Source organism: Elephantulus edwardii, unplaced genomic scaffold, assembly GCF_000299155.1.
Source record: "Elephantulus edwardii isolate Elephantulus edwardi_28Jun2011 unplaced genomic scaffold, EleEdw1.0 scaffold00194, whole genome shotgun sequence".
NCBI classification, from domain to species: domain Eukaryota; kingdom Metazoa; phylum Chordata; class Mammalia; order Macroscelidea; family Macroscelididae; genus Elephantulus; species Elephantulus edwardii.
Genome location: NW_006399944.1, coordinates 3354299 through 3365598, shown reverse-complemented (window position 1 = coordinate 3365598; position 11300 = coordinate 3354299). Strand labels below are relative to the sequence as shown.

Sequence of the window (11300 nt, the reverse complement as noted above, 5' to 3'; positions counted from 1 at the left end):
ATGTCTATGGCTCACAAACAACAATCTAATCAGTTGGGAAATATTTTTCTAACTGATTTGTCCTGCGAAAAGAAAATCATTGAGAATTTATTTCAAAGATCAAGTTCTTTAAAAACTAGAAAAACAAGGTGGAGAGAATAATTTTATTTTCTAATTTGATCCTAAAATACAGACTTTTTAGAATTATTTCAACACAAGTCCTTGATGTATTTTTTTCTCTGAATTCCTAATACAAAGGTCATAAATATTAGGCTTAAAACAGCTGACATTTGATCAAAATTAAAAGCACACAAAGAAAACTTTTTTTCATTTAAATAATCAAGTATGTGAAACAACCAATTACTACGTACAATGGCTTTGAATTACAAAGCTTACAAAACACTTCTACAAATACCAAAATCTCAAAGGCCAAAAAGAGAGTAGGAATTAAAAAAAAATATTTGAAGCAGAACACTAAATTAGTCACATGAAACAACTTGGACAAGATTCTGATAAAAAATGTAACTGAGATGAAGTTGAAAGAATATTCAGTCCAGTGAAGCCATGGTGCCACCAAAAACACATTTCCTTTTATAAAGGAAAAAAAAAATTATTTTGAAACTTTTAAGCATTTAAACAGTCTAAATTTTCTTTGTTCATTTAAAGGAAGAACATTCTCGGAGCAACAGTGCACTGGAAAAGAAAAGCAAATCTCTCCAGGATATTGAGTTCTTCATTACAGAGTACGTCACATACATGGAAGCCCTCCCTAGGATCCAGAATTTAGAGAGAGTTTCTTCACCCCAACAAAGATATCCTACGAAGAAGGGGGGAAACCAAAGCTTCCACCTACTAGGGAAAATGGTCACGAATTTCTGAAAAAGTGAACTAAGAAAGTAGACAGGTTTTCAGACAAAAATATCAGTACCCTGGTGATTTTAAGTGCCTTACTTATTGCAAAACAAATTTAAGTTAAAGTCTCATCATGTCAGTTCTGTGGTATTCAAGGAGACGTGGTGGCTTAGTGCACAAAGTGTTGGGCTGCTAACCAAGAGGTCAGAAATTCGAATCCACCAGTTGCTCAAGGAGAGAGAGGTGGGCAGTCTCCTTCCCTAAAGATTCATAGTCTCATGAGCCCAGTGGAGAGCGACCATGAGTCAGAATTAACTCAATGGCTGTGGGTGGATGCCATCCCAAAAGTAGTTACTATGATTCCTTCAAAAAATTCCCATTTCTTAGAGAACAATTCCAATGGAAGCACTTAAAGCAGTCTGTTGAAAAAGGATGGGTAAAGTCTAAGTCTGTCCAAGTGTAATAAGCATTAGAATAATGAGAAGTATACAGTGGAGAGTAATTTTTAGGTTCCAAATTCACTACCATAATTAACCTTAAACAAATTAACAAAAACTCAGGATTAATAAAATCTGTTCACTTTCGTGAGGAACTCTAACATGATCGTAGGCTGGTGACACCTCTGGGCACACGTGGTGGAACCCAGACATGGTCAGGGTGCGGGCCTTTACTTTAACAGATTCTGCAGCATAGCCGTGGCATATGTGGGCCTCGCCTGCCTGCTCTCAATCGCACTCTGAAGATACTGGATGCCTCCACAGCGTTCCCAAATTTCTTCAAACTGTCTTGGCAAAATCTCAGCACCACGCTTTCGAGTGAGGCCTGTCTCTTCCAGATTCAGCTCACACATCTCCATGTCATCCTTACCTGGAATCAGCCGACATCAAAAAATTATCACATCATTTTTCAGAATCAATTCTTAATAACTTTACTCCTGAAATAGTATCAATTCTCACAACTTTGAGAAATGCTTAGTCTGTAACTTTTAAGACTTTATTTTCTCCTTGTAAGGTGTTTAATAATTCATCAAGGATCATACACATTTGTACCCAACAAAAGATCCTTTGAAAATCCACAACACTAAAGCTGATCAAGCAAATAATTGGGGTTAATAAAAAGTTGTTACATTCCCATAAGCCATTACAAATCAACTGACAGAGTAAGTATGAAAAGTTCCAAAAGCAAATTCTTAGACAAGTTAATATGCTTTTTATAAGGACACAATAAATGCCTGTGACTTTACATTAAAAATTAATTAAGCCTCAATTAACTGCGAATGCGATATAACTACAAACATCCATTTCTTCACCTTGAAATTCAATTACTAACTCCATAAAGTTCAGAAGATTTTGTTTGGAGACTTTATAATCTATTTGTTTTAAATTATATGAATTCTACACACCAGCCACAAGAAGGATGGGTGGCTTGTCAGGGTGGAGTTCCATTTGCCTGGCAATCCACGGGCCATCAAAGTGCGCATACCACCAGCCTTTCTTCTTACTCTGCGGGTCTTTGTACTGGTCCACAGGGCGGATGAATGGGATGCGGAAGAATCGCTGCTGTCGGTTCATTTCGATCTGCTGCCTGGCAGGAAGCTGAGCTGCTGGGTTCTGCTGAGCTATTATATAGAACAAGAGAAGTTACACAGGCAGCCTGAGACAGAAAGAAAACAGCCTTTTATCTTAAAATGCACCAAGAAAATAAAATATAGAAGAGTTTCCAGTTGTACATTTAAAACAAAACTTAAATTCTAATTGAGTATAAATGAGTACAATTCAATGTGGTTTCTTAGCATTTTCTTTTCCTAGAACGGTATAACATGGACTGCTAGGAGAACAAACAGGTTCATTCGGAAGAGGGTGAAATCAGGCTGCTCCTTGGAGGCAAGGATTGTGATGCTCCATCTCACACACTTTGGGCATGGTGCAAGGACGGGGGGAGGGCCAGCACAAGAGAGGAAGACCCTCAATGAGATTCACTATGCAGTGACTGGGGTAGTGGGGGTAGGTATATCAGAGACAGTAGGGTTGGCTCAGGATAGAGCCGGGTTCAGGGCTGTTGTACATAAGTTCACTATGAATCACAAGCAACATAAGAACATAACAAATGGCACATAACAACAACAACATCTCTCTCTCCTTACCCTGCCTCCTTTTTCTTACACACATACACCCTTACACTCAAACATACTAAAACAAACTCCTCACAGATTCCCACAAACACATAGAGCACTAAGCTAAACTTGTCAGAAAACAAAACCAGTATTATTTGCTAGATTAACACATTTTTGCCAAAGAGTGATTTAAAAGAACACTGAAGAATAACCTAATTATGATAAAACAAAATTAATCTGAACTTAAGAAATAGGAAGGCTATAAATAGTTGACAATATATCCAAAATTTCCACCAAAAACAAAACAAAACAAAATTCCACCAGAAAGCCTGTGAAAGCTTTCATTTACAATTATATTGTAATTTAAAATGGTCAACTTAGTGCAAATAATTCATTATTGCTATTTAGACAATTTAATGATAAAAAAAACATTAAACAATAAGCATGAACTTTCCCTCAAAAATAATCACTTACTCTGAAATAAATTTGTTTTCTTGAAACAAAATTCACTGAAGTAAGCAGGGTTTAGTTCTCTTTAATAACAGAAAATTCTTGCCTTTCTTCTGCTAGTACTGGGAAGTGTAGTACTATTAAAAGTTCTTCCATTGCTCAATTTTTGCCACTGCATAGTCAGGTTTTCATTTTATCTACAAATGTAAACATCTCCCTGGAGTCATTTTAAGGACTTGACTTTAGCAACATATTTTGGGAAGCCTGTTTAATATTCCTCATACAATTTTAAAAGTAGACCAATTCCTTACTGGGACTCAATTAAGATTCTCATTGTAAAAAGATAAGTATGTCAATGAGACATTATATATTTGGTAAATGTCATTAACAGTTGCATGGCTTTGGTGAGATTTCCAAATACTGAAAGGATGAAAATACTCTTACTCTACTCTTTAACACCAAGAAATAGCAAAGTTGTATAAACTGAATTTCTTTGCACACCAAAGAAAGCAAAAAGCAGTTAGCAAAGCCAATGCCCAAGAGAGAATGAAACAAAGGCCCAGTTCTGTTAGTGACTTCTAAAAGCCCATCACCTATAGCATATTAACAGAGACGCAGTTTTTATTCTTTTGTTCTGTCCCATCAACATGACTATGGTAATTTATTTTTTTTAAATTAATTACTTTACAGAAAAACAGATTAACTAAAAACTTAGGGGGGATGGTATACCAATGAAAGAATTTTTCTTTTACTTTTCAAAGAGAAGAGCCAACTGGGGGAGAGGGGTGGAAAGGGAGAAAAATGCAACAATGAATGAACGGAAATCCAAAATCTCTGCAAATGTTCATTAAAATTAATAAAATAAAATTAAAATAAAAAACTTAAAAAGGTAAAAAGGTAAAAAAAACCCAAAAAAATAAAAACTCTTTTCCTCCATCTTAAGTAATGGGTTGGAATCCAATATCCAGTTGAATTACTTACTTACTATCTTTTAAAAAATAAAAGTCGATCAGATTTAACAGCCTCTTATAACTTAAATACACTGGGTAAAACTAAAAAACTAAGCACGAAATCTTTGACAGCTTTTTCTCTTCATATGAGAAATGAAATTTGGGGGGGAAGGCATAGAAATTAATACCTTTCTGAACAAAGGTTCAGACATGAAATGCTAGAAACTAAATTTCTGTTTATTACACACAGTTGAATGGCCTTCAAAAGTATAAAATAGGATTCAAATATAGTATTGTAACTATTAAGCAGTATTTCCAAAAAGAAATATAGAAAATGAATATGCCACGCCTAAATCATTACTCTTTAACTACCTCTACATGAAATTTATCTTACACTAAGGAGATTTAAGACGTTCAGGTAACACAGTGCTTTAAGTGCTCAGTTGTGAAGGGAAACGTTGTCACAAGCCACTCTGGAAGAAAGCTGTGGCTGGCTTCCAGGAAGATTCCTCCTGAGGAATCCCATCAGGCCATTCTACTCCAGCCTGCAGTGTAGTTACAAGTTGGAATCAACTTGACAGCAATCGGTTCAGTAACTCAAAGACTTTACATAAGCAAAGAATATGCATCGTAACAAGTTGTAAAACTAGCTGAATAATCTCTTCTTCCTCTTGGGAAGTTATGCTATTAATCTTGGAAAGTTATGCACATTATCATAAAAGACTGAAATCTCTTCGGACAGAAATGAACACACTAGCAGAGTGTTTTAAACTCAGTGTTTGAAAGCAGCACCTAAAGTTAGTCTTGACTCTAAAAGGCCAGTTGCATTATTAAAACAGTTTTGCTACAATAAAAGAATGGTATATAATCATGGTCTAAAATGCTAGTTATTTTTTTTTTAAAGAAAGTCATTTGATAATGCAATAGGCAAAATGAGATTTTGCCAGATATTTTGGAGTTTTCATGTGATGTAATAAAAGCAGCATCTTAAAAAGAAAATATATTTAAATACAAATGTATATTACTTTTGCATAAAACATAGTTTTATACTTAAAATTGTAGCAAAACAATGTTTAATAGCTGTTAGTACTTTATAAGTATTTTTAACCCATCTTCCAGTTAGCTCATGAGTTACCACCCTTTTGACTTACGTGAACTGTTCAAAAATGGTGCAAAATCTGTGAACAAATATTTGATGTTGAAGACAAGATAAAAATGCCAAAACTGTTAATTGATCATTGTTCTAATTTATAATTCTCTTCTCATCAATTGAAAGGGTGACCAACATGTAGTTATCCAACCTGTAAACCAAAGATTCTCAAAAACCCAACTACAAGTAGGTGCTGCTTTCTGAGCTCAAAGTTATTCTGTTTGTAAAAATTCTGCTTGATGCACATATAAAAAAATAGAAATTTTAAATTTATATTTAATTTTTAACTTGGTGAAATAGGAATATACTTTTTTAAAAACCAAAACAATAACATAATAATAGGGACGATAGTATCTTTTAGACATTATTTAAATTTTCACAGAAAAAAAAGAATAATTTTCATATTTTCTAGAAAACTATACTATTTAAGCATGAAAAAAGATTGCCTTTTTTTTCACACATATACTCAGTGTGCTCTGATTTCTTCAAATAATTAAATCTTAAATTCATTCTTTTTTAGGCTCAGGAACTATAAAATGAAAGTACTCTTTTCTCATTTAACATAGTTATATTTCAAAGACCAGGTTGTTATGCACAAAGAGGCATATATAAAATTATATTTGAGTTATCACATCAGATCACAAAATGGCAGTGACTCCAACATTACATAACATCAAATTACACCATTATATAACTGTTAAATTACCTCATTGACCTGGCAAACCACTGAGAATCACAGAGCAACCAAGCTGATGCTTTAACCTGAACTATTATAACCAGTGTCGCTCTCCCGTCACACTTGGTGTTCAGTACAACCAGAAGTTTATCATTACTGCACAGAATACTCAGTATATTTGTCTTTACTGATGAAATAAATGTGGAATGTCAGATAATGACATTATCAATGAAAGCAGATAAGTGTATGATGTATACCTCTCAAAAAAATTGTTACATCACAAAAAATATAATTTCTGAAAATCTCATTCTACAGTTAAATGAGAGTTTGTCCAACCAGTAAAACAGACAGGAGTGAGTCGGAGGCTCTTTGCTCACTAATACAAAAATGTACTATAAACTGTAGATAATACCAATTCATAAAGTCAATAATACTAATTTATAGCTGTGTTCATCATAAAAGTTGTCATCATTTTACTTTCACAAAGATGATTTCTGTTCTTGTTATGGTTGTTGCTGTTGTTGTGTACCACCAAGTCAGACCTGACTCCTAGCTGACCCTCCAGCAGGTTATCAGAGACAATTAACTGCAAGGAAGGAGATTACCCATCTTTCTCCTGTGGAGCAGCTGGTGGATTTGAACTGTATGCCTTTGGGATTACAGTGCAGTTTCTTACCATCAGAGCTCCCTGAGTAAGTCTCATTTTCTCAATATTAGATCACATAGATATTTCTTCTAAAGGATGACTAGTTGTTATACTGGAAAATTATTCAAATAAAAAAATTTTTTTCAATGGGGCTATTTAGCACACTTTCAGCTATACTTTGGTTCAAAAGAATTGTATATGAAATAAATAATAATATACAGGGGGAAATGACAAATACATTTCAGAGTAGAAGCCTCATTTATCCTGAAAATGGTCCCTAATCAACTTCTCTCAAGCCTAAATACATTTGGATTTTCATATGAACTTGAATAAAGCTATTAAATTATTACACTTTAATGGCAAGTTATTGAACAAATAAAATTCTAATGACTGCTTTTAAAATTTAAGTAATTACTCATTTACCAGAGGTTATTTTAAACTGATATTCAAGCTAGTGAATGCATTTACTAGACTATTGCTATCCTGATCTACTTTTCAATACTAAATGCAACACAAAAGAACAAAATCCATTTTTAGTATCACAGGCACAAAGTCAAAGCCTGCCCGAGGCAAACATTCTGTCTGAACCAAGATAGTGTGTTTTATTCTTTTACTGTCACAGTGTTATAATGTTGTCAGTAAAACACCTTCTTCTTTAAACAAAGAAATCAAAATTTTAATCAATAATATATAACTTGATCCACACATAAGGGAACATTAACACACTGGCTGAGTCTTCCTATTCTAGGCTATAGAAAGCTAATCTGGGAGGGACACTTATTTCTATGCATAAAAAGGATAACAACATTTACATATTTCAGAAAAGTAATCCCTAAACTGGGCTACACTTTTAACAAGAAAGGAAGGGAGCACAGGAGGCCTAGTGGCAAGAAGCTGTACTATAATCTGGAAGGTGCATGGTTCGAAACCACCAGACACAGTGCTGGAGAAAGAGGGGCCATCTCTCCTGTGTCAGTCAGAACCAATTCAACGTTACAAAAAAAGGAGGGAGGGGAAGGACAAAAATATTTAATTTTTAATTATGGAAAGTTTGTGTTTTGTTGTTGTTGTTGTTGATTACCATCGAGCCAAACACCACTCATAGTGACTCTATGAACAAAAGACCTAATACCTTTCCATAACTATTATCGTTTCTCCAAGTTCACACAGTTTCCAGAGGCATGTGGTTTAGGAAGTGGATGCCACTCCTGCTTCCAGATCTGCCTTACAACTGGGAACTCCACCAAACTCTGTCCACAATGGGAAACCATTATGGTATTTGATACTCCAGTGGCACAAGGTTCAGCATCACAGCAAACCCAGGTTACATCATACAGAAGATTGACAAAGAGTGATGTGCAAAGTGGAAGACTGTTCCCCCAGATATAACAGCACTAATCTCATTTTGCAGTGGTTAAGTGTCATCAAGTCAAATTCGACTCAAAGTAAGCTTTGCAAAAAAGACTTGAACTCTATTCTATAACTAACATAATTTCTGTACATTTAGAGAGTTTATAGAGTTTCCAGAGACATCTAGCTTAGGAAGTGGATGCCACTCCTGCTTCCCAGCATGAATCATCTAAACACTGTACATAATGGGTAACTGTTATGGTACTTGACATGACTATGGAACAGTGTTCAGCATCAGAGCGACTCTAAGTCATTCAGTAAAGCAAATAGACAAATGATTGCTGAGTCTTTTGAAGAATATTCATTCTAAAATTAAGAAATTTGGCCCAAGGGCCACAGGCCCTCCAGCCACATCCATAATTAGGGATGGGTCTGTGAGCCAGCCTGGGGCCTGGGGCCTTGGAGTCTCCCTGCACTCTAGGAATTGGCTGCTAGCTAGCATCTCAATGGAGGTCTTGTCTTGATGGTAGTCATATATGGAAGTTTTTGAGGTCGTGTTTGATGTTTGTTACTGCTCTTTTTCTCCCTTAAAGCTGGTGGCCCTTGAGTCTTTCACCAAGGGTGGAGGCCTGCTAGAAGGCGTGGCTCATGGAAAGTAGGAAAATATTAATTTTCACATGTATGTTTTATTTCATATATAAAATAGAGCCACAGAAATTTCTTATTTCCACATGTAATCCTTCTGCATGTACGTATATGTGATTAAAAATCTGTATTCAAAAAGTACTGCACAACCTATTAGGTAGATAAGAAAATTCTAACCTCTAGAATTCATTGTAGCAAGTCATTTCTGCATTTCTAGACAGACATGGAATATTTTACTGAATATGTAAAATCCACAGACAATAGAAAGAAGGTTTATAAAATGTAAGTCATTATAGGTGTATTAGGCTCAGCAATTCACAGTTCTGCAGTAGGAAAAATTCGGCAGAAAGGCAAAATTTATATAGACATTTCACTTAATGTCTTAAATATAATTAAATGCACATAAATAAGCAAGTACGCTTTGGAACACTTAAAAACACAAATTTGATTTTACCATAGTCAGTAACAGACTTTGGAGCTCGCTGCTCTGTCTCAGTATTTCTCTTCTTGTTCTTGGATTTCCAAGCATGATACACTTTCAGTCTCCTATGAAATTCTTCTCTGCAAGCTGCCAGGAGCTCAATATCTATCAAGTAAATAGTAGGAATAAAAGACAGAAAGACAGCATTTTAATGAAATCATCTCACATTCATTATCTTGTGACATGTTTTTATTTTTAAATTCAATTGTTGTTGCTAGATTCCATTAAGTCCAGTACTACCCACAGTGATCCCTGAACAACAGATCTGAACTCTGTGCTATCCTGTGTCATTCTCACACTTCTTGACACACTAGAGCCCAACGCAGCAGTCACCGTGTCAATCCACCTGGATGAGGGTCTTCCAGAGGTAAGTCAATCATTGATAGAGATGAGCATTATATGGTAATATTTTTTTTATATTTTCATGACATTATTTTATATATTATTACTATAATATATAATTTTTTTCACCCAGTAATCCTTACCTAACTAGATCTTTTAAAGATGAGGAAACTGAATCAGAGGTTAGTTAAGTGGCATGTTCAAGGCCAAAGCCTCAGCAACAGAAGAAACAGTCACTGACTCAAGGGCATGTAACAAGACACACATGCACAGATAGAGCTTGGGTCTATATGCAACGCATTGTTGCTGTGGTTGTTTGTAATTATGTAGATACACTCACAGAGGAAGGAAAACACATAGTGAGGAATGTGCCAACATTATGACATTTTTAAGTACCTAGTAGTAATATGCTGAATTCAAATACTGATTTAAACAGGGTGTGTCATCAACTGGATATGGTATCTCACTTTAATTGTTCTCTTGGGGGGAAAAAGTCATTTTACAAAAAAAGGACTGCCACAGTCATTTGTTACCTTACATTTGTGGACCAGCATTTCCAGATCCTAAATATGTGATGATTACGAATAACATTAGAAGAGCCTCTGTTATTAATGTAATCTAAACTGTAACCTGTCTTTGTTTTTCCTCTCTACCCAATGCAAGATGCTGGCAAAATACACTTAATAAGTATATCTTTCTTTTAGATTTGTGACTAAGCAAGGCCTTCATTTCATGGAATAGTAACAAGGAGACCAATTTGAGGTAATTTATATAACAACCACCAAATTTCATCCCAGCCCAGAAGTCAGCTTTCCCGGCTCTGAAGCTACGCACTATGACCATCCTGTCCACTCACCACAGGAAGTATTGATGGTATCACGTAGCTCCGCATACTTCCATTTACTCAGATCATGCTTCTTGGTGCCAGCAGCTGCTTTGGTAGCTTGTACAGCAGGACCTCTGTAATTAAAAAAAAAAAAAAAATATATATATATATTTAAACTGGAAACTACTGGGGAAAAGATGCCGAGAATAAATTTTAGAAATGGGAATAAACACTAGAAAAACATGCAACAAACATTTTTGTATGCTTAACAGGTAAGATTTAAGAATGGTATAAAGTTAGCTGGTGTAAATGACAATTTTCCAGCATGACTTTTAATAATCATGCTAAATAAATGAGAACTTTGATGCCAATAGTCTATACTGTGGATTTCCCCCAGAGGCCAATTTAAATGTTCTTACCAGTGCTGGTTAATAGATGAAGATCAAAAGTTAAAAAATAAATTTGGATATAGTCCTCAAATATCAAAAAGAAATCAATGGACTTGAAAGATCATTGTTGTTGTTGTTGTTGTTGTTGTTGTTGTTGTTTACCACTGAGTCAGAACCAAGTCAAAGCTGGCCAACTCACAGAGGGTTTTTAGAGGCAGTTAAATCACAAAAAAAAAGATTGTCCATCTTTCTCCCACTGAGACCATGGTGGATTTGAACCCCAGGCCTTTAGGTTAGCAGTGCAGGTCCTTACCACTAGGCCACCAGAGCTCCCAAAAGATCTTTATGAGCCACTTGGTCCACAGAGCACAACCACTTACAGAAGCTACTGAAAGCTACAGACGGAAAAGCACCAGAAGGCCGTGCAGGCCATGAGGTAGAAAGTGAAATT

At 35.3% G+C, this 11300-nt stretch overlaps 1 protein-coding gene across 2 annotated transcripts in view; it reads right to left on the bottom strand.

Annotated features, from left to right (window-relative positions):
• Window positions 1–1328: 1328 nt before the first annotated feature.
• MYO6 (myosin VI) overlaps window positions 1329–11300 on the bottom strand; it is a 122574-nt gene continuing 112602 nt past the window's right edge. The window contains exons 28-32 of one of the 2 annotated variants that reach the window (XM_006896963.1): window positions 10491–10594; window positions 9266–9397; window positions 5496–5522; window positions 2234–2449; window positions 1329–1698 (exon numbers count right to left, since the gene is read on the bottom strand). In XM_006896963.1, the coding sequence (XP_006897025.1) occupies window positions 1499–1698; window positions 2234–2449; window positions 5496–5522; window positions 9266–9397; window positions 10491–10594 (679 nt within the window). In that variant the 3' untranslated portion in view covers window positions 1329–1498. The remainder of the gene's footprint in view (window positions 1699–2233; window positions 2450–5495; window positions 5523–9265; window positions 9398–10490; window positions 10595–11300) is intronic. The other variant, XM_006896962.1, reaches the window with a different exon arrangement.